Here is a 20,852-nt window from a genome sequence, read left to right as displayed (position 1 = left end):
ACTGCATATGGGCTACTTTGCACAGGACTAGTATTTTGTAGGTTACTTGAGGAAATGTGATGACTGAGCACATTCCAAAATATAGATTATAAAACTGATTTTAACAATGAGTTTTTGGCACTATGTGTAGTCACTACATTTGGAATTTGATTAGCAAAATCACAAACCAGTTTTATTAAGCATACTCTAATTGTACTGCAAAACCTTGGACATTATCCAACAGTGTCATTCCACAAACTCAAATAGTGCTAACGGAGCTCCACTGAATCTTTCCGTTGCACAAGTGGTTGCCCATTACTTTTCCAGAACCAGTTGTGAAATGAGTTGCACACCCAGTTGCTCAATGGGTTCCACAAGTGGAATGTGCAACAGGTTGCCAATGGATTGCTCAAGAGTTATGCGCAACTGGTTGCAAAGTGAATTGCACAAGCATAATGCACAACTACTTGCACAACCACGCTTGCGCAAATGTAACTTTAGTTTGATTTTTCTCTTGCGCATTGTTTGGAACCTATTTTCCGCTAGTGGAACTTCATTTACGCTAATGGAATGACAGTTGAATATTGCCCCTTGTTTTATTGTCTGGTTGCAGTAATTTTTCTGGACTGATGTGTTATGGCTAATGGCTGAAACAATGAAGTGGAACTCAACTGAACCATTTTAATAAGCATGTGGTACGTCTGCCAGCTGTTTAGATCCCACTAGTCCTGGGCTTTTCTTCTAGTATCTGGCCTACCATTCCTACTGTACAGGCAGACCTATTACATCACCTCACCGTGGCCAGCAACAGATAAGGTGATGGTTGCATGGGAAGGGGGGTAGCCATGCTCTCATTGTCATTACCCATTATCTCTTTGGTGGAAGGATGGAAGAGATTGTCCCCCTAAACCCCCTACAAATAAATAAGCTAAAATGGATGAGCTGCATGTTTATACTGGGCAGGAATATGGCAAGCACAAATACATTTGGTATTAGCAGCAATTTCTGGTGTGTGTCAATCCTAGTGGATCTGCCATTTCTGCAGCCAACATACCAGTAAAGATATGTGTGTAGAACGGGGTTACTGACATTTACATGTTTCACATTCCAGGGCTTTACATATCCTCCTCATGTTGGCTTATCCATTGGGTCAGCTCTAGACCCTCAGTATGTGCTTATGGAAGTCCATTATGACAACCCATCATATGTGGAAGGTATGATTCTTCATTCCATTTGAACTTCTAAAATAATAAAATGTGCTGAGTACGTATGCCCCCAGCCTGCTCATCCGAAGCATTTGACATGAACTAACAGGCAATGAAATTCCACACTTTCTTAGGGTGATGAAAATATTCTGTGTGATCACCCAAGGACTTAAGACTTGTACTTGTGTTAGCTGTTGTTGGTATTCATGAGGAGAAAGTACTGTGTGATGTGAACTGGAAGTACATGCCTGCCTGTACTTCCAAGTACAGTACTTACCTGCAATTGCAGTGATTCCTGTGAATACAGAAACGTTTATCTTTGGAACTATTATGGTCAGGGAAATTGCTGCAATAACACGTAATTGAATAAGTGTGATTCGCAAGTACAAGCCTGAATGTGTTTGCATGGAATAACTTTGGCAGTGGTGTCGCATGGGTGAACTGGCCAATGTAATTCTTGTGCCCTGCAATCTGAGCTTCCATTTCAAAAGTCTGTTTCCACAAAGAAGTCAGGAAAATATATGAAACATCTAGCCATAACTCTGTTAAAAGTATGATGGATGATAAAATTTCTGCATGTAGCCACAATGCTATAAAAGTAGTTTTTACTATTTACAGAACAGAATTGCAAATTACATATGGGACTTTTTGAAGCTGTACTGTTTGTGCTGTGGAGCACTATAGACATGAACATGTTCTGAAGAAAGGATAGGATTGCTACCTTTTTGTTTACAAAAAAGATGGCATGTAGGGTGAGTACCTCTGAGCATGTGTGGAGTGTATTTTCCTCTCCAAAAGGGATGCTTCCTCTGCCTCACCTTTGTGGAAGTGCTGCAGAACTGGATGTTCTGTGCTTCAAAATTGGACTCCCTGCTTAGAGTGGTACTACCTGAACTATGACCTGGGGTGAGATGGCGAGTAGCCACTTCAGTAAGGAGGGAGAGACTCAGGATTGGCTGCCTGTCTGGCTGTCTTGCGCAGCATCCAAGAAATCAACACTCACCCTATCTGAAGGCTGCTTACAGCATCCTAATTTTTTAAAAAAATAAAATAAAAAGAACAGTTAATTACTTTAAAACATTATCTTGTAAAGCGATTTATAAAGAAAAGGTTCATATTGATGAGAAAAGGCTTCCGGAGCCAGCAAAGATAAGGGGTTGCATAAGAGATACTCTGTATGGGAGCCAGAGTTGTGGAGGGGCGGGGGAAGAGTAATCATGCTGATAGCCATCTATACTTTACTGTCTGCCTAGCCAGACTACCCCAGTGGAAAAACACTGCAGAGGTTTGTCGAAATAAACCCACCAGTGACAAAGTGATTTCTTCTACATTCTAAATGTTGTGGATTTGTCAAATTCTTTCTTCCTTTAAGATGTTCATTATTCTTGAAAACTGACTGCTTTTTCCCTAGACTTTGGATACAATCCAGCAAAGGTTATCCACAATAAAGTCCATTGAAATCAGTGGGATAAGGGCTACAATTCTATACGTATTTGGGAATAAGTATTAGTAATCTTAGTGGGACATTTCTGAGTTAACCTGTTGGATCAGGCTATAAAGCATATAACTGTGAACTACAGGTTGGAAGTGTATGTTTGCATGCTTACCTGGGAGGAAGCTTCATTGGCACCGAGAGATTTATTTCTCAGAAAACATGTGCTGTTAGTTCTGTTGATTTTAAGTACACTTAGGTCCCTCTTTTTCACATTGTCCTTGGGGCATGGGAAGAAACTGTAGTATGGTTTTTTCCACACCATATCAGTGGCTCCAGGCCATTTGGAAGGAGTCCATACTGTAGCTCCTTCCCATGCCAGCTTGCTTCTCCTGGCAGTGCTGCCATAGGGAGGAGGTGGCACACACTTCTGTCATGTAGCCCTGGGCTGATTTCCTTAAGAAAAGTACTGTGTGACTAAGAACCTTTCTTAACATTGGGATGGATCCAGATTCATTCATACTTGGAGTAGACCCACTGAAAACAATGGGACTTAAGTTTTATTGTACATTGCCTCTAGCATTCATTGAGCAGTGGGGGAGGGAAGCAATTCCCCAAAATATGAATAAACAATAATAAATAATAGTCATGAGTAACTTAAGTCCTGATGTTTTCAATGGGTCAACTCTAACAATGACTAAATATGGACCCAACCCATGGAACATATTTCAGCACTACATTGGTGCTAGCCCGCATCCAATGCCAGTTCCAATATTCCATCCCCACTATCATGATGCATGGAAGAATGAGACTGAAGTAATAACATTAGAAAAGAATGGAATCATTTTTTTAAAGAGAAAAATTAATTAAATGTCAGTGCACTGCTGTGGAGAAAGGGAGTTGCCTTGCTGGTGTTCACTACAGGGTTTTTTTAATTCTTTCTTTAAGGGTGAAGTGAGCACTCTCCTATTTGAGCAGTATTACAGGGGAGCACCTCCAAAGAAGGAAGAAATAAATAAAAACTTTGAAAATGTTCACAACATTAAATGGGCATGGGAATGAAATGAGTTGTTCATGACCAATAATGTCAAATACTATCAAATAAATACCCATGCCCATATTCCATCCAGTACACCAGAACATAATAGATGCACTAGCTAGGAGAAGGATGCATTTTTTTCCCCAGAGAGAAATACTGTAGCTTGAGGGCTTGGTAATTGAGATATGCCTACAGAGATGGACTTCCTTGAGAAATGACATTTGGATAATGCCCCACAGCAACTGTGTAACAACTGTGCACTCCTTATGCTAGAGAACTGCTGTCTGGGAGGCCCTTGCAGGGTCATAAAAATTACTGTGCATTTGCTCTATGGGTTAGAACAGTACAGAACGACCAAGAAGGCAGAGGCAAGCTCCGGTGCTCAAAAAAGGAAAATGTATTGTGTTCTACACATTTTGGAAATGGCTCCTTCTTCAAGAGCTGTTCAAAGTCATTCAGTTTCTTTCCCTAAAATGAACAGTGATTCTTTTCTCTGAATGCTGGCACACACTACTGCTAAAGCATATCACTCTCACATGGATAAATTTTCCTTTTCTGAGCACCGGAGCCTGCCTCCCCCTTCGTTGTTGTTAGTCCATGGTGCTTCTTCACTCCTAGAACAGTACAGAAGCCATCCTGCTTTGCATAACCACCCTTTTGCGACTATGCTTTATTTACAGCTTTCTCAGTTTCTGTATCCTGTTTGATCTATCCCATGCACAATTCCTCCCTTGTGTTATTTTCTTCCATATACTTAGCAAGTGGATCCCAAAGCAACTTCAGACTGATAGGATATTTTATGCTGATTTGTAGCGACTGTTGACAATTGCTCTTTTGTTTTTAGGAATGATAGATAACTCTGGACTGAGGCTATTTTATACTCCAGATTTAAGGAAATACGATGCTGGAGTTATTGAAGCAGGTCTTTGGGTCAGCCTCTTCCACAACATCCCACCGGGCATGCCTGAATTCATGTCAGAGGGTCACTGCACTCTGGAATGCCTGGAAGAAGTATGTCTCCTGCCTAAGTGCGATTTATTGCGATGGTCTGCATTATCTTAAAATAGCACATTTAAATTGCTTCCTTCTGAAGGAAATAATGAATATTTATGACAAAGTAAGTCCTGGATTGAATGATGGGATATGTGCATATGGGACAGGACCACACTTTCCTGTACAGGGATTCCAACTGCCAAATGGGCAAGTCACTGTGCAGTTATTAAAAGGGACTTGTCAACCAAAAAAGTCAAAGTTACGTTCCAAGACTCAGTTAACTCCCAGGCACACATGTCATTACTTTCGATACTGGACAGCTGCATGCAAGGGTGCTTCCAGATGAGGCTTTTATGGCTCATCGCCCTCCTACGTTCACTGAATTTTATGGGGGCTCCAGATGTGGTCGTCTTTCATCCATGTCATTCCCATGTTTGCCCATTGCTCTTCTGTGTTTTTCCTTACCATGGAAAATCCATTAAGGAAAAAAAGACTGAATTGCTGCACAATGCCTTTGGATTGTTAGCACTAGAAGCATTATGTCTGGAAGCAGCCCAAGTTGTTGTGTATATATTCTCTTTTCACACATTAAATTCTGTATATATTCTCTTTTCACACATTAACAGTGCTTCCTGTTTTTTGTGGAGACAGTGTCACCTAAAATAAATGGCGCTTATGAAAACAATGTGTGAACAATCCTATTTAAAAACTACAAGTAAAACCTATCTACTTCCCATTATGCCTATAGGGAACCATATTGTGTATCAGGAGAGGGGAACCTGTGGCCTTCCATATTCTGTTGGATTCTAACTCCCATCAACCTCAGCCAGCATGATCAGTGGTCAGGGATCATGGGAGCTGTAATCCAACAACATCTAGAGAGCCACAGGTTGCCCAACCTTGTTGTATGCAAAGAACAAGCAGAAGCTTTTGAAAACCACAGACTAGGGAGGGGCTGTTGGAAAAGTGGGATGTGAGTGTGAATTTTGCAAAGCTCTGAGGTTATTTTAGCAAGGCATAAGCCGCTTTAAAGAGGCTGTTGCTGCTAACCATAGTAGGCAGCTACCTACGCAACAATTTGCATGCCGCTTTGTAAGTCTGCACATAGACCCCTCGGTTACTTCTACTCAAGACACAGGTTTTTGCCATGAGATTTTTGGAGGGGTCTTCTTTCACTTTTGGAGAGGCTCCTGAGCTTTAAAATAATTACTCTGTAAAATGTAATAGATCCAGCTGTGGTAAAGTACCAAATTAACTTCATGCATGCAGTGACTATTTTAACATTCTATCTGCACACTTTGGGTGTTGCTGGACAAAGCTTTTATTGTGCAATCACCCTGCTTTGTTCACGGAATTTTATAGGAGGTCCAGGCAACATCATCTTCAATTTGTTACCTTGCTGTATTTTTCCACCGTTTCCCCCATCTTTTTCTTTCCAGAAAAAAAATCTGTTAAAGAAAAAAAGACAGAATAACTGTGCAATGCCTTTTGACTGATGGTCCTAGGATTTCTTCATCTGGAATTAGCCCATGTGGGTGTGTAAAAGGAGGGGCATGGGTCTTATAAGCATATAAATTAAATATACAGTCTATAAGTTCTTCTAGTATTGATTGTGCTCTGTCACATGCTGTCTGTAACAAGCTGATAAGTTTCACTGGCCCTTTTCAGGCCCTCGATGCTGAGAAGCCAAGTGGGATTCACGTGTTTGCAGTTCTTCTCCATGCACACATTGCTGGTAGAGCTATAAGGATGCGCCATTTCCGCAAGGGTGATGAACAGCAGCTGCTGGCCTATGATGATGAGTTTGACTTCAACTTCCAGGAGTTTCAGTATCTAAAAGAAGAAAGGACCATCTTGCCTGTATGAACTATTTTTTCCTATTTTGATGATGTTTTTATGATTTTGCCATTTCTCCAGCCCAAATTTAGTAGTTTTTTCTCTCTCTCTGTGAGGATTCAGATATCTGTGTGTTTGCCATTGCAAGATGCATATCTCTTGATCCATGCAGACAGAAAAGCCAGAAGGAGAAGTATTTGGAGTAGAGAAATGGCAAGCAGTGAGGGCCAAATACCCCTCCTCCTTGCTGCTTCTCATCACCCCTTCCCAAAATAGCTTTTCTTGTTAAGAAGAAGACATCAGGCTATGACTACGCACATTTGGATGAAATGTTAGTTTGGCTGTTAGTACTGTGGCTTATTATCTCAAATGTTTACTTAATGTTGCCCCTCCTGAAATTCTAGAACTCTGTATTTTCCATTTGTTTGCAGCATTTTGTTTTTATCTGATTTTCTGTATAAGATAAATTTCTCCCTTGGGCTGTTGCTGTTTTTGTTACCAATGAGATGTTTGGGTTACCATATGAGTAAAATATTAGTTGCACAAACTCTAGACTAAAAGGCTCCTCTGCAGATAAATCTGTCAGTACTTGTCAGTTGCTGCCTGCCTTATCAACCTCAGGGCTTCGAAGATGGCTAGTCATGACAAATGGTGTTACACAGGAAACTTGCCGCCCATAGCAACGTTATTATTGTGAGATGATGAAGTATCTTGTTTTTAAGTGCCAAATAGACTACTAATTATCAGTGGTGTGGGCGTTTTAGCATAGTGGTATACACAGTAGTAGTGATAAGGTATTATCAATATGTGTTGACGTTATTATCTCCAATGTATTATTAGGATTGATTCATATGACCAGTGGGCATGTAGTTCCCAGTTGATAATCCTCTAAGAGTTATTCCTTCCATTCTGGGCCAGCTGGTTTTGTGCTGCTACTGCCACAGTATTCAGCATTAAGCTGTTTCTTCACTACTCCAAATGTATTTTTTTTAAGTGTTTGCAGTGTCCTACAAAAAGCTTAATCCTTTGTGTGTTGGTGGCCTGGCTGTAGGCTAGTTTAAACAATTAAGAGGACAAAAGAGGACAGCCATTTGCATAACATTTGGATATGCAAATTTATATGTATAAGTGAACATTTTGAAATAATAACTGTAATCTAAATAGAAATACAATACATCTCACCATGGTCCAGAAGGCTGACCAGGTGACCTGTGTGCCTGCTCAGTCTGCTGTCCAGATCTTAACTGTTGATGTGCAACTTCAAGGCCCCTGCTGCTCTGCCCCCTTATGCTTCTTTGACCTTAAACCAGACTTGGACTTGACAGCCCATCTCATAGAGGACACCTTCAAACGGAGAACTATCCACTGCCAGCTCTCCAAAAAAGAAGGCACCTGGCCACCCTACACCAGCATGCAAGGTGGGGAGTTGAATTTGGTGGCTCAGGGACATAGGTTTCCTTTCTTGTTCACTTCTTTGGTTTTCTCCTTCTATTTTGGTACTGAAGAAAGGGCACAATGGTCCACTAAGGGTATAAATACTATCATTCAGCAGTGAAATCCAGTTGCTGCCATTTTAATCTGAACATAGAGAAAAGGAATGGTTACTGTAATTGTATGACTTGCAGACTTTGAATGTAAGGAAAAATGGAACTGGAGATCTATACTCCAACGTATTTTTACAGTTCTTTTTATAGAAGGTTTCCTAATCCTGATGGGAGAATCCAAGTGATTGCGGAGTATATTTTATACTGATTAATATAAATGGCTTAAATATAAAATGTTAGCATTTGTAACAGTGAATTTCTTAAATGTTTTGTTTCAGGGAGATAATTTAGTCACAGAATGTCACTACAGTACTCTAGATCGATCACATATGACTTGGGTAAGAAACTTCATGACATGAGTTGATATGGAATGAAAATGTCTTTGACTTAAAAAATGTTTGGAGGAAACATTATTTCTATATTATCAACATTTATTGATTATTAGGCATTATTGTGAGATAGCAGCAAGCTATGATAAGTATGTTGTAGGTGGTCTAAGGCTGATTCTTTTTTTATTATTATTTCTAAAATTTATAAATCACACTTCATCCACAAGGATCCCAGTACACAACATAAAAAACAAACAAATCCAGTATAAAAACCCCATACAATTACACATTAAAAGACAAATTAAAACAGCAACTCTTTGGTAATTCTTTACAGAACTGAATGGTATGTGTGTGTGTTTATGCTAGCTGTAGGCTAGGGGTAGGCAACCCTTTTGTGCCGGGGGCACATTTGGCATTTGAGAAACTCTTCTGGGCACTACCACAGAATAGCTCCTGTGGGATGCTAGGTAAAAAAACAAGTAACCTGCCCAAAAGGCTGAGGTGGGTTCTGGGCCCCAACACAGTAAACAATTCCTTTGAATCCACAGTTCTCAGCACCAACAGAAACCTATCTCATGGTAATTAAAGCTGCCAATAAGAAAAGGTCTTACTTGAAAAAAACAGTGGGAAGGGTAGAGCACCTTTGATGGGTTCCAAGGGTGCATCAGTAAACATTCAAAGATATTGACTCTCCTTTATCCCCCCTCCCTTTTTTTGCTTTAAATACCATATTGAGGCTTAGTTGGTGTGTAATTTATTTGTGGGTTTGGGTCCATGGAATCCAATTCTCACCTTGAGGACTCATGTCCAGTTAACAAGGGGACGAGTTATCTTGGCAGTGATCAGCCATCACAGGGACCTTCCCAGCCAGGTTTGTTTCTGGCCTCTGGTTCGCAAGTACACTGTCTTTTTCTGTCCAGTGCTAGTTTCTTTATATTGCATCACTCCCAAATTCTTTAGCTTTTCCTCATAGTTTATTTCCACCAACACAGTGTCTTCTGTGTGGGTGCTTACTATGTGCCATTCCTTTAAATACTACTTTCAGTGCTCTTGAATAGATATCCCTTTTCACCTGTACCCTTTGAGCTACCTTGTGTAAAAGACCCTGCCACTAGCTGAGCAGCTGCATAGTGCAAACATAGCTCTTGGGACCAAAATAATACAAAATCTCTCACTACGATAAGGAGAAAATGCTACCAGGGAGATTTGACAGTCAGTACTGTGCAAAGCTAAGCAAAATGTACTTGAGATGGTGATAGACGTAGGGATGTTTCTGATGACAGATGTTCAGGTTTGGATCTGAGAGTCTGGAGAAATCATTGCCTGCCATGATAGCTCTCCCTGTTATAACCACCATCACTCATAGCTTTCATATGATTGTCTAATGCTCTCTGTGATATTTCCTTAATTGCCCTTTTCTTTTCCCGCCACCACTTTGGTTTTCAGGCAGATAAATTCACAGTGGCTGCAGCTACTAGGGGACAGCAGTGGGCAGGTTAAGGGGGAAGCTCAGAAGCTTGGATCCAAGAACTGAATAGCCTGGCCACATTGTTGTTGTTCAGTCGTTCAGTCATGTCCGACTCTTCATGACCCCATGGACCATAGCACGCCAGGCCTTCCTGTCCTGCGCTCTCTCCCAGAGTGTGCTCAAGTTCATATTCATTGCATCGGTGATGCTATCTAGCCATCTCATCCTCTGTCGTCCCCTTCTCCTTTTGCCTTCAGTCTTTCCCAGCATCAGGGTCTTTTCCAGAGAGTTTTCTCTTCGCATTAGGTGGCCAAAATATTTCAGCTTCAGCTTCAGTATCTGTCCTTCCAATGAGCAGTCAGGGTTGATTTCCTTTAGGATTGACTGATTTGACCTCCTTGCAGTCCAGGGGACTCGTAAGAGTCTGGCCACATTAGATCTTACTAAATTTGCACACGCAGGAGAGTGACCCAGCAGGAAAGCATAAGACCATTTGGCCTTAAGATTAACTCTTCAGCACTTGTTATTTTATAGCATCACTTCATCTATAGGAAAAAGAACAAAAGTGTCACAACTTGCAAATTACCAATGACATGTGTGCCATTCGTATGGGTTATGGCGGTGTTTGCTATTTCAACTTTGTACATTATCTGCATTAGGTTTCTTGTAACTTTGATAATTAGTGGTTTGATCTTAAGAAACTTTCTAGATATCACCCTAACTAAGACACCAATCCACCTGAGAAATCCTGAGGCTTACATTGTTAATCTGTTTACATTTTCAGGGTGGTCTTAGCACCAGAAATGAAATGTGCCTATCTTACCTTCTGTATTATCCAAGAATAAATCTCACCCGGTGTGCAAGTATTCCAGACATAATGGAGCAACTCCATTTTATTGGTGTCAAAGAAATATACAGACCAGTAAGGTAAGTAGAATGTATTGTGGGCTGTGGTGCTGCAAAACTAATATTGCACTGACTATCAACTGGACAACCTTCCTGAAACTTTGCTAAGGACTACTATTGCTGACTATTTCTGGGTTATTTTTGTTAATGTTTTGATTCAAAACATTTATATACCTCCTTTTATCCAGAACGTCAAAGTGGTTTACAAAAATTAAAACAACAAGTAAAACAACAATAAAAACATATAAAATGACCAGCAGATAAAATTACTATTAAAAGTCAGAAAGTTTAAAATAGTTAGAATAGTAACAATTTTTTAAAATGCTGGATTTTTTTTTAAAACGTTCTTGCCTAGCACCTAAAAGACAACAAATTTGGAACCAGGCATACCAGAGTACAACTAGACCTGAACTTTGGAATGGTCTCAGAAGGAAAACAATGTATTTTCTGGGTTGTTTTACTTTAAATAGTTTTTTCCGAAGCCCATTCTGAATCAAGCCAGCAGAAGCTCACCCATCACTATTTGTCCAGATAATAATTGTTGTCTGGACAATGTGATAAAACATTCCAAAGCTGCAGTATTAAGACAACTCAGCAGTGTTCGAATCAGGTTTAGTAAATTAAGGCATTAAGCCTCTTCAGCATTTCTTTAAAGGTTTAAAATTTTGAAGTTTAATAATTCATATAAAATATATAGTTGACTTCCAGAGATGCTTTTAAGACCGTTTTCCCCTAGAGCTTTTTACTCTCAAGTGATTAACGCATAGTTTTAAAAACTCTTTGAGGGATGGACATCCTTAGAGTATTATACCTGCAGCCTCTCTCTTACTGTCTTTTTATAATCTCTCCTAACAGCTGGAAAAATAACACACATTCTAATTTAGAGCTTGCAAATTCATCTTCTTGATCTCAGAAAGAATATATGCTAACAAGCAAAGTGCTCTCTTGAATGCTCATTCATAATAATGACCTTAGTAACAAAATGGCACATTTGGAGCGAAAGCGAGGGTAATTGTTTATATAGCTCAAAAATGCAAATTCTGCTTCTCAAATAAAATACGAGACTAATAATAGTCCTACCTTGGAAGACCTAATCCAAAATTCATGTTTTGCAAGTTACTCTCAAATATACATGACATACCACTTTCATTGCATGATCACGGAGGGAGCCCCACTCATGCCAGTTGTGAGCCGCCTAATTACTATAATTACCTTAGCCAGACATGGGTTGCTGTGACATCCAAACCTGATGAGGGTGGGTAGCTGGGATGGTTTACAAACCATCCTGAAACCCATGACTTCTTCTAGGTTTGTAAAACATCCCAACCACCTTTGTTGGGTTTGGAGATCACGAAAACCCATGCCCAGTGAAGGTAATTATGCTAATTAGGCGGCACGCGCAGAGAGGGAGGATAAGCCACCATGGCTTATTTTCCCTCCATGATCATGCAAACCCACCTTTTATTATTTTTTAAGTCTGCGGAAGTCACTTGCACACCTGGGTACCTTATTCTTAATTATTTGATATGTTTATAAAGCATCAAAATGTAATACAGAATACTTACACAAATAAAATAGAAGGCAAAATCTGGCAAAGGGCATACCATCAGAGTAAGCATGCCTGGTTTAAAAAGAAAAAAAATGTACATGAAGTGTAAAATAGGGGGAGAAGGATCTCCCCACTTCTCTCCTGGTTTTCTTCTTTGCTTTGCTCCATGCTCTTTTCTGCCAGTAAGTTCTATATTGTTTAGAAAAATGCATACATGTGTGTGTGTGTGTGTGTGGGGGGTGTTTGCTGCAGGTTTTCATTCCTTCTAATAGTGTGACTTTTTTTCCTGTATAGGTGAAGCATCAGGCATGTTTGTGTTTTCTTTTGTGGGGGATAGCATGTGGTAACGCACCTTATCGCATCATTGTTCCTTTTAGTTAATGGAATAATCCCAATTTGTTAGCCTGGATCAGTGCACATTTTCTCACGTTAATGTAAAAGTTCAGAGGCTGTAATCTACTCCAATTTTAGATAGGATCCTGTATACACAAAGGTCTATTTCAGATATAGCAGGAAGTACAGTTCCTATTATGCAAATGGGCCTGCACATGCCTTAGGCTCACATGGTTTCTGCCTACCCACCTCTCCCCCTCTCAAGCCAGAAGATAAAATGGGATGGATGGATGGATGGATGGATGGATATGTGGGTGGGGGGAGTGTGAATGGATAGATGGGGGCATATGAATGGATGGATAAGGGGAATGTGGATGAATGGATGGGGTGAGGATGGATGGATGGGAAAGTAGATTGGGGAGTGTAAATGACATGCATGTATGTGAGAAAGAGAGATAGAAAGATGGGGGGAGAGCATTTAGAGCAGTGATGGACTGTGAATGGGCATATATTGATGTATGGATGTATGTGAATGGGAGGAGTGTGTGGATGTGTGAATGTGATGTGGATGTGGCTTTGGCTTCAGTCCCATTCACCACTAGCATACAGCCTCCAGAAGGTTACCTATGAGGGGATGCAGCCCTCAGAGTGAAAAAGAATCCCCAGTCCATCTATAGGCTCTCTCTCCATGACCTAGGCTGGCCTGGTTTCCTGGCCACCATGCATAAGAGCTAGGGATGGCACAGGCACCCAATTCCGTCCAGGAATCCAGCAGAACCCCCCATGCCTGCACCCCAGAGTCCCGCTCGCTGAGTGCCTGCCGCCGCTCGCCCCCTGACTGTACTTGGCAAGCGGTCTGCACTCACCCTGGTGACCTCATCGAGCTCTGTGGTAGCCATTTTTGAAAAATAAAATGGCAATCGCAAAAATACACATATTTGCATATGCACGAAAATGCACATTTTTTTGCGAATGCACATATTTGCATATGTGAAATGCATATTTTGTGAATGTGCATATTTGCGTGTGCACGAAATGCGCCTTTTATGAAAATGCTTGTTTTCATGCATACACAAATGTGAGTGCAGGCTGCTTGCCGAGTGCGGGAAGGGCTCGAGCGTGGTCCAGAGACCTGCAAGCAGGGACAGGGGCTGGGCAGGCGCCCGGAGAACCCAGACAGGGGTGGGTTCGCACATCCCTAAGCTGATTAATTACAATTAAAGCATTGACAAGACTGGATACATTCATCTTTTTTGTTTATCTTTTTGCTAATACCATTACCTCAACTGTTAAAATACGTTTTCCTTTGTAGGGATTGTATTCTAAACGTTCGGTGTAAAAATGTAAATATTAGTAGAAATATCTATTTTTATTTTTAAATTCAGGACCTGGCCATTCATTATCAAGAGCCCAAAACAATACAAAAACCTTTCTTTCATGGATGCAATGAACAAGTTTAAATGGTCCAGAGAAAAGGGTCTCTCCTACAATGATTATGTTCTTAGGCTGCCAGTGAATGTAAGATGTACCAAGACTGACAATGCGGAGTGGACAGTAAGTTTAAACCCCTTTTAAACTTGCTTGAACTATTAGTTCTATAGATTGTAGCAGTGGTGTATTTTATTAATGCATCATAGCCACAAGTTGAAAAGATGGATTGGATAAGTTATATTATTTCATTTAATTAGCACCATAAATCATGAGCCAGGGTTGCAGACAAAGTACACACTTTAAAGACATAAGAATTGTCATGTAGTTCAATATTCTGTTAAATAGCAGCCAGCCAGGTACGTTGGGAATCCCACAGGAAGGACATGATGGCAGTGGTTGCAGTGGAGGCTGGCGGCTCCCATGTAAGTGGGGCAGCGAGTCTGCTCCGGGTTTCAGTCAGAACCAGTCAGAACTCGAAGGGAGTTATCCAAGGTGCTCTGGAGAGCTCCTTTAGAGTTCTGACTGGTTCTGACTGAAACCTGGAGCAGATTCACCACCCCACAGAGCCATCAGCCTCTGCTGAATAGCTGTCCCCAGTTGTTTGCCCCTCGCTCCCCAACCATATGGCAATCGGAGATAGTGGGCCTGTGTAATATAACAGTACAAGTGGGACATGCAACCAACTGTGGCAGTGTGGAGTCCCCCTGTTCAGGAAACTCCATCCCATTTCTCTTCCCACCTGGTTTTCAATGTTTTTCTCCCAACAGACAGTTAGCATTTGTGTGGCCAGGCTTCATTGCACTGTTTTGTGGATTGCCCTTAAGTTTTTTTTCTCTAAATAATGGTTGTACTTCTTCAAACCTCATGGTTCCCCCAGGCCTGCTGATACTGCTGTTTTGGCTACATCAGGACCAACACCTGGAGATTTCATATCTCTATTCGTATATATGATAAAGCCTCTGCCTATAAAGTGATAATGGCTCAGTTATCATGGCTCAAGCCTTCAACTGGAAGGCAACTGGAGATGGTTTATACTCCTCTCTATCCCATGGTCTCTTCTCATGCTGAAATGACTGAGCAAATTACTTCCCTGCACACCTTTTTTCCCCTCCAGTTTTTTAAAATATACATACATAGATTTGTACATATCCATATCAATGAATACATATGAAATGCATATGTACATTTCATGCATATGTACAATATGCATATGTACGTTTCATGCATATTTACAATACGTATGAAAATACAGCTTTCTAGCAATTATACATAGGTTTCAACAAAAGCAGACCAGATATCCAAATAAATATCCATTCAAAGGTGGTGTCTATATGCCACCCATTCAAATGTTGAAAGTGTTGTAAGGTTCTCAATCCATTGCATTACCGGAGGTGAGTGTTTATCCTCCCAGTGTTGTAAGTTCAGTCTTTGGGGTGTCAAAATGGTGTGGAGAATCCATTTATGTTGACTGTTTCTTAATTTCCAAGAAACAGGTAGATAATTTAAAAGAGCATCAGTGAATATTAAAGACAGTTGCAGTTCAAAATTTATCTGTACAATAACCTCTTCTCCCAAAGAAGCAACTACTGGACATTGCCAAAGTATTCATTTAAAGCAAGCATTCACTGCATTGCATCTCCAGCAATTAGCCAAATTAGACAAACCCCTTATTAAAGAGATGTTGTGGTGTCTACTAGACACAAAGCAAATGTTTTTTTGAATCAGACACAGCCTAAGATCCACAGATTCAACAGGCACGCCAAAGCAGCAATCCATTGATAATGTTATTTCATTTTAAATTTCAGATACAAGGAATGATGGCTTTACCACCTGAAATAGAAAGACCATACCGGACAGAGCCAGTGACATGTAGCTCAACTTCCTGTTTAAACTGCAATCTATTTTTAACCCTCTTGATTGTTCTGTACATCTCAACCACTGCTCCAAGGAATAGTGGGCCTTTTGTATAATAGTTCTGATTGTATTTACTTCTGATTTCTGTGCCATGCGAGTCCTGAAATATTTTCAGTGTTGCTCTTCTAAATTTATTTTTTTACATATTAATAAACTAACTTCATTTCAAAATGGTGTTCACCTCATTTGAAAGAGAGAGAAAAAGATTACTGGTGGATTTTTTAAAGAAAAAATTACAATATATTATGTACATACGGTTCACTGGTTTGCAGTATGTTGTGTAAATTGATTCATATAGCTTCATTTGATTCATCATGGCACATCACTTTGTGACCTCAAAAGCTGCTCTGTATTTGGATATTAGTGTAATAAACTAAACTTTATCTTTGTAACCTGAATAATCCTGAAGTCTGCTGAGTTATTTTGCCTCTGCTCTTGAGTTCTGCAGGTTATGAAGGTGATTTGATAATGGCCTGGTTCACACATAACACTAGCCCATGGTTTGTTTCCCTATCCAGTGTTGGTTGGGCAGATGATCAAGCAAACCATTGTTTGTTTTCTCAATCCCTGGGTTGTTTGTTTCCCTCCTCCAACCGATCCCTCCCTGTATCCCAAATGCCTTTGCAGTGCTGTAACATTGACATGTAGAGTGACTGGGGGAGGGGTGTTACTGCTCTTGCCCACTACCACTGTAGTCTGGCAAAACAACCCATGAATAAGCCACGGTTCTAGATTCGCATGTAAGGAAACCCCAAGGTTTAAAATAGCCAGAGTTCACAATCCAGCAACAAACCATAGGTTCTCTTTCTGGATTGTTCATGGTTAACAAATCATGGTTTGTTAGTGTGACTGCATTCACACATCACGACAACCCAGAATTCAAACCATGCCATGCATTAGTGTTATATGCAAACCAGGGCATAGAGCTGAATCTTGCCAACCCCTGTTATTTGTAGAAACAAAAGCCATGGAAAGTGTTGTTGATCACCAACATGAACATAGTGGAATCCCAAAAATCTGTTTTTGTACTACTGGCTGACATTAGAGATTCTGCATTTCTGTGAAATTCCCTTCCTGAAATTAGCGACTTACTGGTGTTCTGGTCTGCAGTTCTAGAATAATGGCATAATTTGTGACTATACAGAAAACGTTGTCATTGGCAACATGCTTTATATAATACTTACCTGCTACTGCCACATTATTTTTACTATTTGATGATACATGAAAATGCTATTTTAAACAATCCTTATAAACATTTACTTGGACTAACTAAACTTACTTCCCAGTAAGTGTGCTTAGTATTGTGAGGGGATCAAGTGTAAAGTAAGTGAGGGGATCAAGGCGGTGGTGAATGCCTCCCTTGAGGAGGGAGTGATGCCATCAGCCCTCAAGGAGGCAGTGATAAGACCGCTCTTAAACAAGCCCTCCTTAGATCCTCAAGTTTTGAACAACTTTCGCACAGTCTCAAATCTGCCATTTTTGGGCAAGGTGATTGAGCGGGTGGTGGCGGTGCAGTTGAAGGCACACTTGGAAGAAACTGATTATCTAGACCCATTTCAGTCGGGCTTCAGGCCTGGGCATGGGACAGAAATGGCCTTGGTCGCCTTGGTAGATGATATGAGGAGGGCTCTGGATAGGGGTGAATGCTCCTTCCTTGTTCTTGACCACTCAGCGGCTTTCGATACCGTTGACCACGGTATCCTCCTGGACCGCCTGGAGGGGTTGGGCATTGGGGACACCGTATTGCGGTGGTTCCGGTCCTTCCTCTCCGGCAGGTACCAGAGGGTAGCACTGGGAGAGGAGGTTTCGGACCCGTGGCCACTTGTGGGGTGCCACAGGGTTCCATCCTCTCCCCGATGCTATTTAACATCTATGTGAAGCCGCTGGGGGCTATCATCAGGAGGTTTGGGGTGCAGCGTCATCAATATGCGGATGACACGCAGCTCTACCTCTCGTTTAAATCTTCACCAAGGTTGGCTGTAGAATCCCTGTCCAAATGTCTGGAGACGGTGAGTGGCTGGATGGGGGGGAATAGGCTGAAGCTGAACCCTGACAAGACCGAGGTACTTTTGGTGGGAGACAAGAGGAGGCTGGGGGATGTTGACCTGGTGTTGAATGGGGTACGGCTACCCTTGAAAGACCAGGTCTGCAGCCTGGGGGTCATTTTGGACTCCCAGCTGTCCATGGAGGCTCAGGTGTCAGCTGTGAGCCGGACAGCACTGTATCAACTCCATCTGATACGGCGGCTGCGCCCCTTCCTTCCCGACCATCTGCTCCCATCGGTAGTACATGCCCTGGTCTCCTCTCGTTTAGACTATTGTAATGCGCTCTACGTGGGGTTACCCTTGAAGACGGTTCGGAAACTGCAGCTGGTACAGAACGCGGCGGCTCGCCTGATTAAAGGCAGCCGCCGGTGAGATCACATCACTCCAGTGCTGAAGGAGTTGCACTGGTTACCAGTTGTTTTCCGGGCCAAATTCAAGGTGTTGGTTTTGACCTTTAAAACCCTATATGGTTCCGGCCCAGCCTATCTTAAGGAGCGCCTCCAGCAGCACCAGACAGGCCGCTTAACAAGATCAGCCTTGGATGGCCTTCTCTCTGTCCCATCAGCCAGGACAGCTAGACTGGTGGGGACGAGGGAGAGGGCCTTTTCTGTGGTGGCCCCCACTCTGTGGAACTCCCTCCCTAGGGAACTCCGTCATGCCCCCTCTTTAATGAGCTTCCGTCGTGCATTAAAAACGTTGTTGTTCAGGCAGGCGTTTGGGGTGGGTTAGGGTATTTTAGAAAATGTTTTTATTGTAGAATTTTATTGTTTTAAACTGTTTTTATTGTGTGTTGTACATCGCCCAGAGTGGCTGGGTGACCAGCCAGATGGGCGATTAATACATTTAATAATAAAATAAATAAAATAAAAAAATAAGTATTGCAACCATTTAGGTAATTGTTTTCACTTCACTTTTAATAATCATCATGGTTTCTGAGAAATTCTTCCTCTAGTTACCCCATCCTCAACTTCTTGTTTATGTTTCATTGCATATTTCTTTAAGAGTTGGCCATATGAAGAGCAAACAGCTCTGCCCCTTTCTTCATGGGTATATGAATTGCTAAGAAGTAGCTGGATTTAAAAGTGTGTACTAAAACATAAGGGTGCGTCTTTCCAAACAGCTTGGTTTTCATTGATTGGTGGATGTGTGCTTATGGCACAAGGCCTTTGTTGACTTGGTTGGAGCAAATATAATGAAGCCCATTTTCTTTTTCTTGGGCAGTCAACCTAATGAAAATATGAACAATTGCAAGTTTGTTGTTACCAACCATTCTGTTTTGGTCCTGAGATAAAGAGAATCCATTCAAGGAAAAGGCATTTGTGACATAACTTTGCTGGGACTAGGCTTTTTTTTTTTTTAGAGCACAGTCAGGATGCAAACGGCAAGTATGATTCAGCAATAAATGCAGACATGTACAAAAGTTACAAATCAGGGGTATTTCTAATAAAACAGTATGGAAGCAAATGTGCACATGCTGAATTCCCAGCCAGGCTTGCAATGGGGGGGAAAAAGCCGGAAATCAGGATGCGGATTGCCAAAAATCAAAACCAAGGTGGAAATGAAATATGTCACATCTAAACACAACAGCAAAAACAAGGTAAGAGTTCATGGTGAATAGTGCCTAACAGCCTTTGATCTTGTACACTCTTGTAAGAGGCAGGAAATTATAAATCAGTTATGTGTTAGTTGTAGCATCATCATTTTTAGTGTACTGATTTAACATCTGGTTTTTACAATAGCTATTAATAAGAAATGGGGTGTTCAGAAACATTGCCTGTGGGAAAAGAGCATAGTGAGAACATGTTTGTGTGTTTATTTACTATCAATAATAGATTTTTGTTCATGTTACACCATTACATCTACAATGTAAATGTATAGTAAAATCCCTGTACTGTATCTGTCATTCCACCTGCAGAAGGATACCATTTGTGGGATGAGTCTTCCCTGTCCTCTCCTCCTCTTTGTAGCCATTGTTCAAATCTACTCTGGGGGGTTGGGGGACTTCTAGAGCAGATCTGGAGAGAGCTTGGTGGTGGTAGTGAGGCTGCAGGAGGGAAGTGAGGGCAGGGAAATCCCGTTCCACAATCCTGTATGTTATTCCAGTATGGGTGTAACATGAACATCCAGAAGTGATCTCGAATGCCTTGTCCTCTCAGTTGATCTACAGTATGGGCTCAATGAACGATGACCAGTAGAAGCAGAGGAACAGAAATCTATTACTGTTATTAATCCTTCTGGATCCAACACCCTGTTTTAGAAATGGGGGAAGTGAGGCTGAGATAAGATAAGCTGCCTAAGGTTTCCATATGAATCTGGGGCTAAACTAGAATTTAATCCAGATCAAGGGAGTACAGGTCCAAAAATATCCACTGGGCATACTGGCTTTCATGCAATCATCTTCATATGATTCCATGAGATCATTGTTCAACCTCTGTAACTTCTTGTTTCTTATTCATTGGGTAACACTGGCTTTCATGAGATCACTATCACAGAATTCCATGATATCATTGTCCAGCCTGTGTAACTTCTTTTTTGTGTAGAGATAATTTTTCTGTTCCCTTATACATGCTGTTAAGAAAAAAAATGAATAAAAGTTGGTCCAGAACTCCACTGGAAAATCTCCCTTGCAGTATTCTCTACTTTCTTCCCTTTAGCCAGTGCCTTAGCCTTCTTACCAAGTGTTACTCAAGTAGGCCCCCTTTTTATTTTCTTCACTGACACATCATAATTGCATAACTACTATGTATGATCATAGCTAGAAGGATCAGGGCCAGCCCAAGGCAATTTGCCACTGGAGGCAGAGGACAAAATTGTGTCTCCCTCCATTCCTCATACAGAAGCGAACTGGA

General features: G+C 41.2%; 1 protein-coding gene across 1 annotated transcript in view; it reads left to right on the top strand.

Annotated features, from left to right (window-relative positions):
* The window catches only part of MOXD1 (monooxygenase DBH like 1), a 70,517-nt gene extending 51,669 nt beyond the window's left edge, over positions 1-18,848 (top strand). The window contains exons 6-12 of the mRNA XM_084827539.1: positions 1,091-1,193; positions 4,500-4,666; positions 6,317-6,508; positions 8,307-8,366; positions 10,610-10,752; positions 13,999-14,167; positions 15,850-18,848. Coding sequence (XP_084683665.1) covers positions 1,091-1,193; positions 4,500-4,666; positions 6,317-6,508; positions 8,307-8,366; positions 10,610-10,752; positions 13,999-14,167; positions 15,850-16,014 — 999 coding nt within the window. The 3' untranslated portion in view covers positions 16,015-18,848. The remainder of the gene's footprint in view (positions 1-1,090; positions 1,194-4,499; positions 4,667-6,316; positions 6,509-8,306; positions 8,367-10,609; positions 10,753-13,998; positions 14,168-15,849) is intronic.
* Positions 18,849-20,852: the final 2,004 nt, after the last annotated feature.

Source organism: Heloderma suspectum, chromosome 1, assembly GCF_057233095.1.
Source record: "Heloderma suspectum isolate Gila_16-S chromosome 1, 16-S_ref, whole genome shotgun sequence".
NCBI lineage: Eukaryota > Metazoa > Chordata > Lepidosauria > Squamata > Helodermatidae > Heloderma > Heloderma suspectum.
The sequence above is the reverse complement of the archived record's forward strand: the minus strand, read 5'-3'. Positions and strand labels throughout refer to the sequence as shown.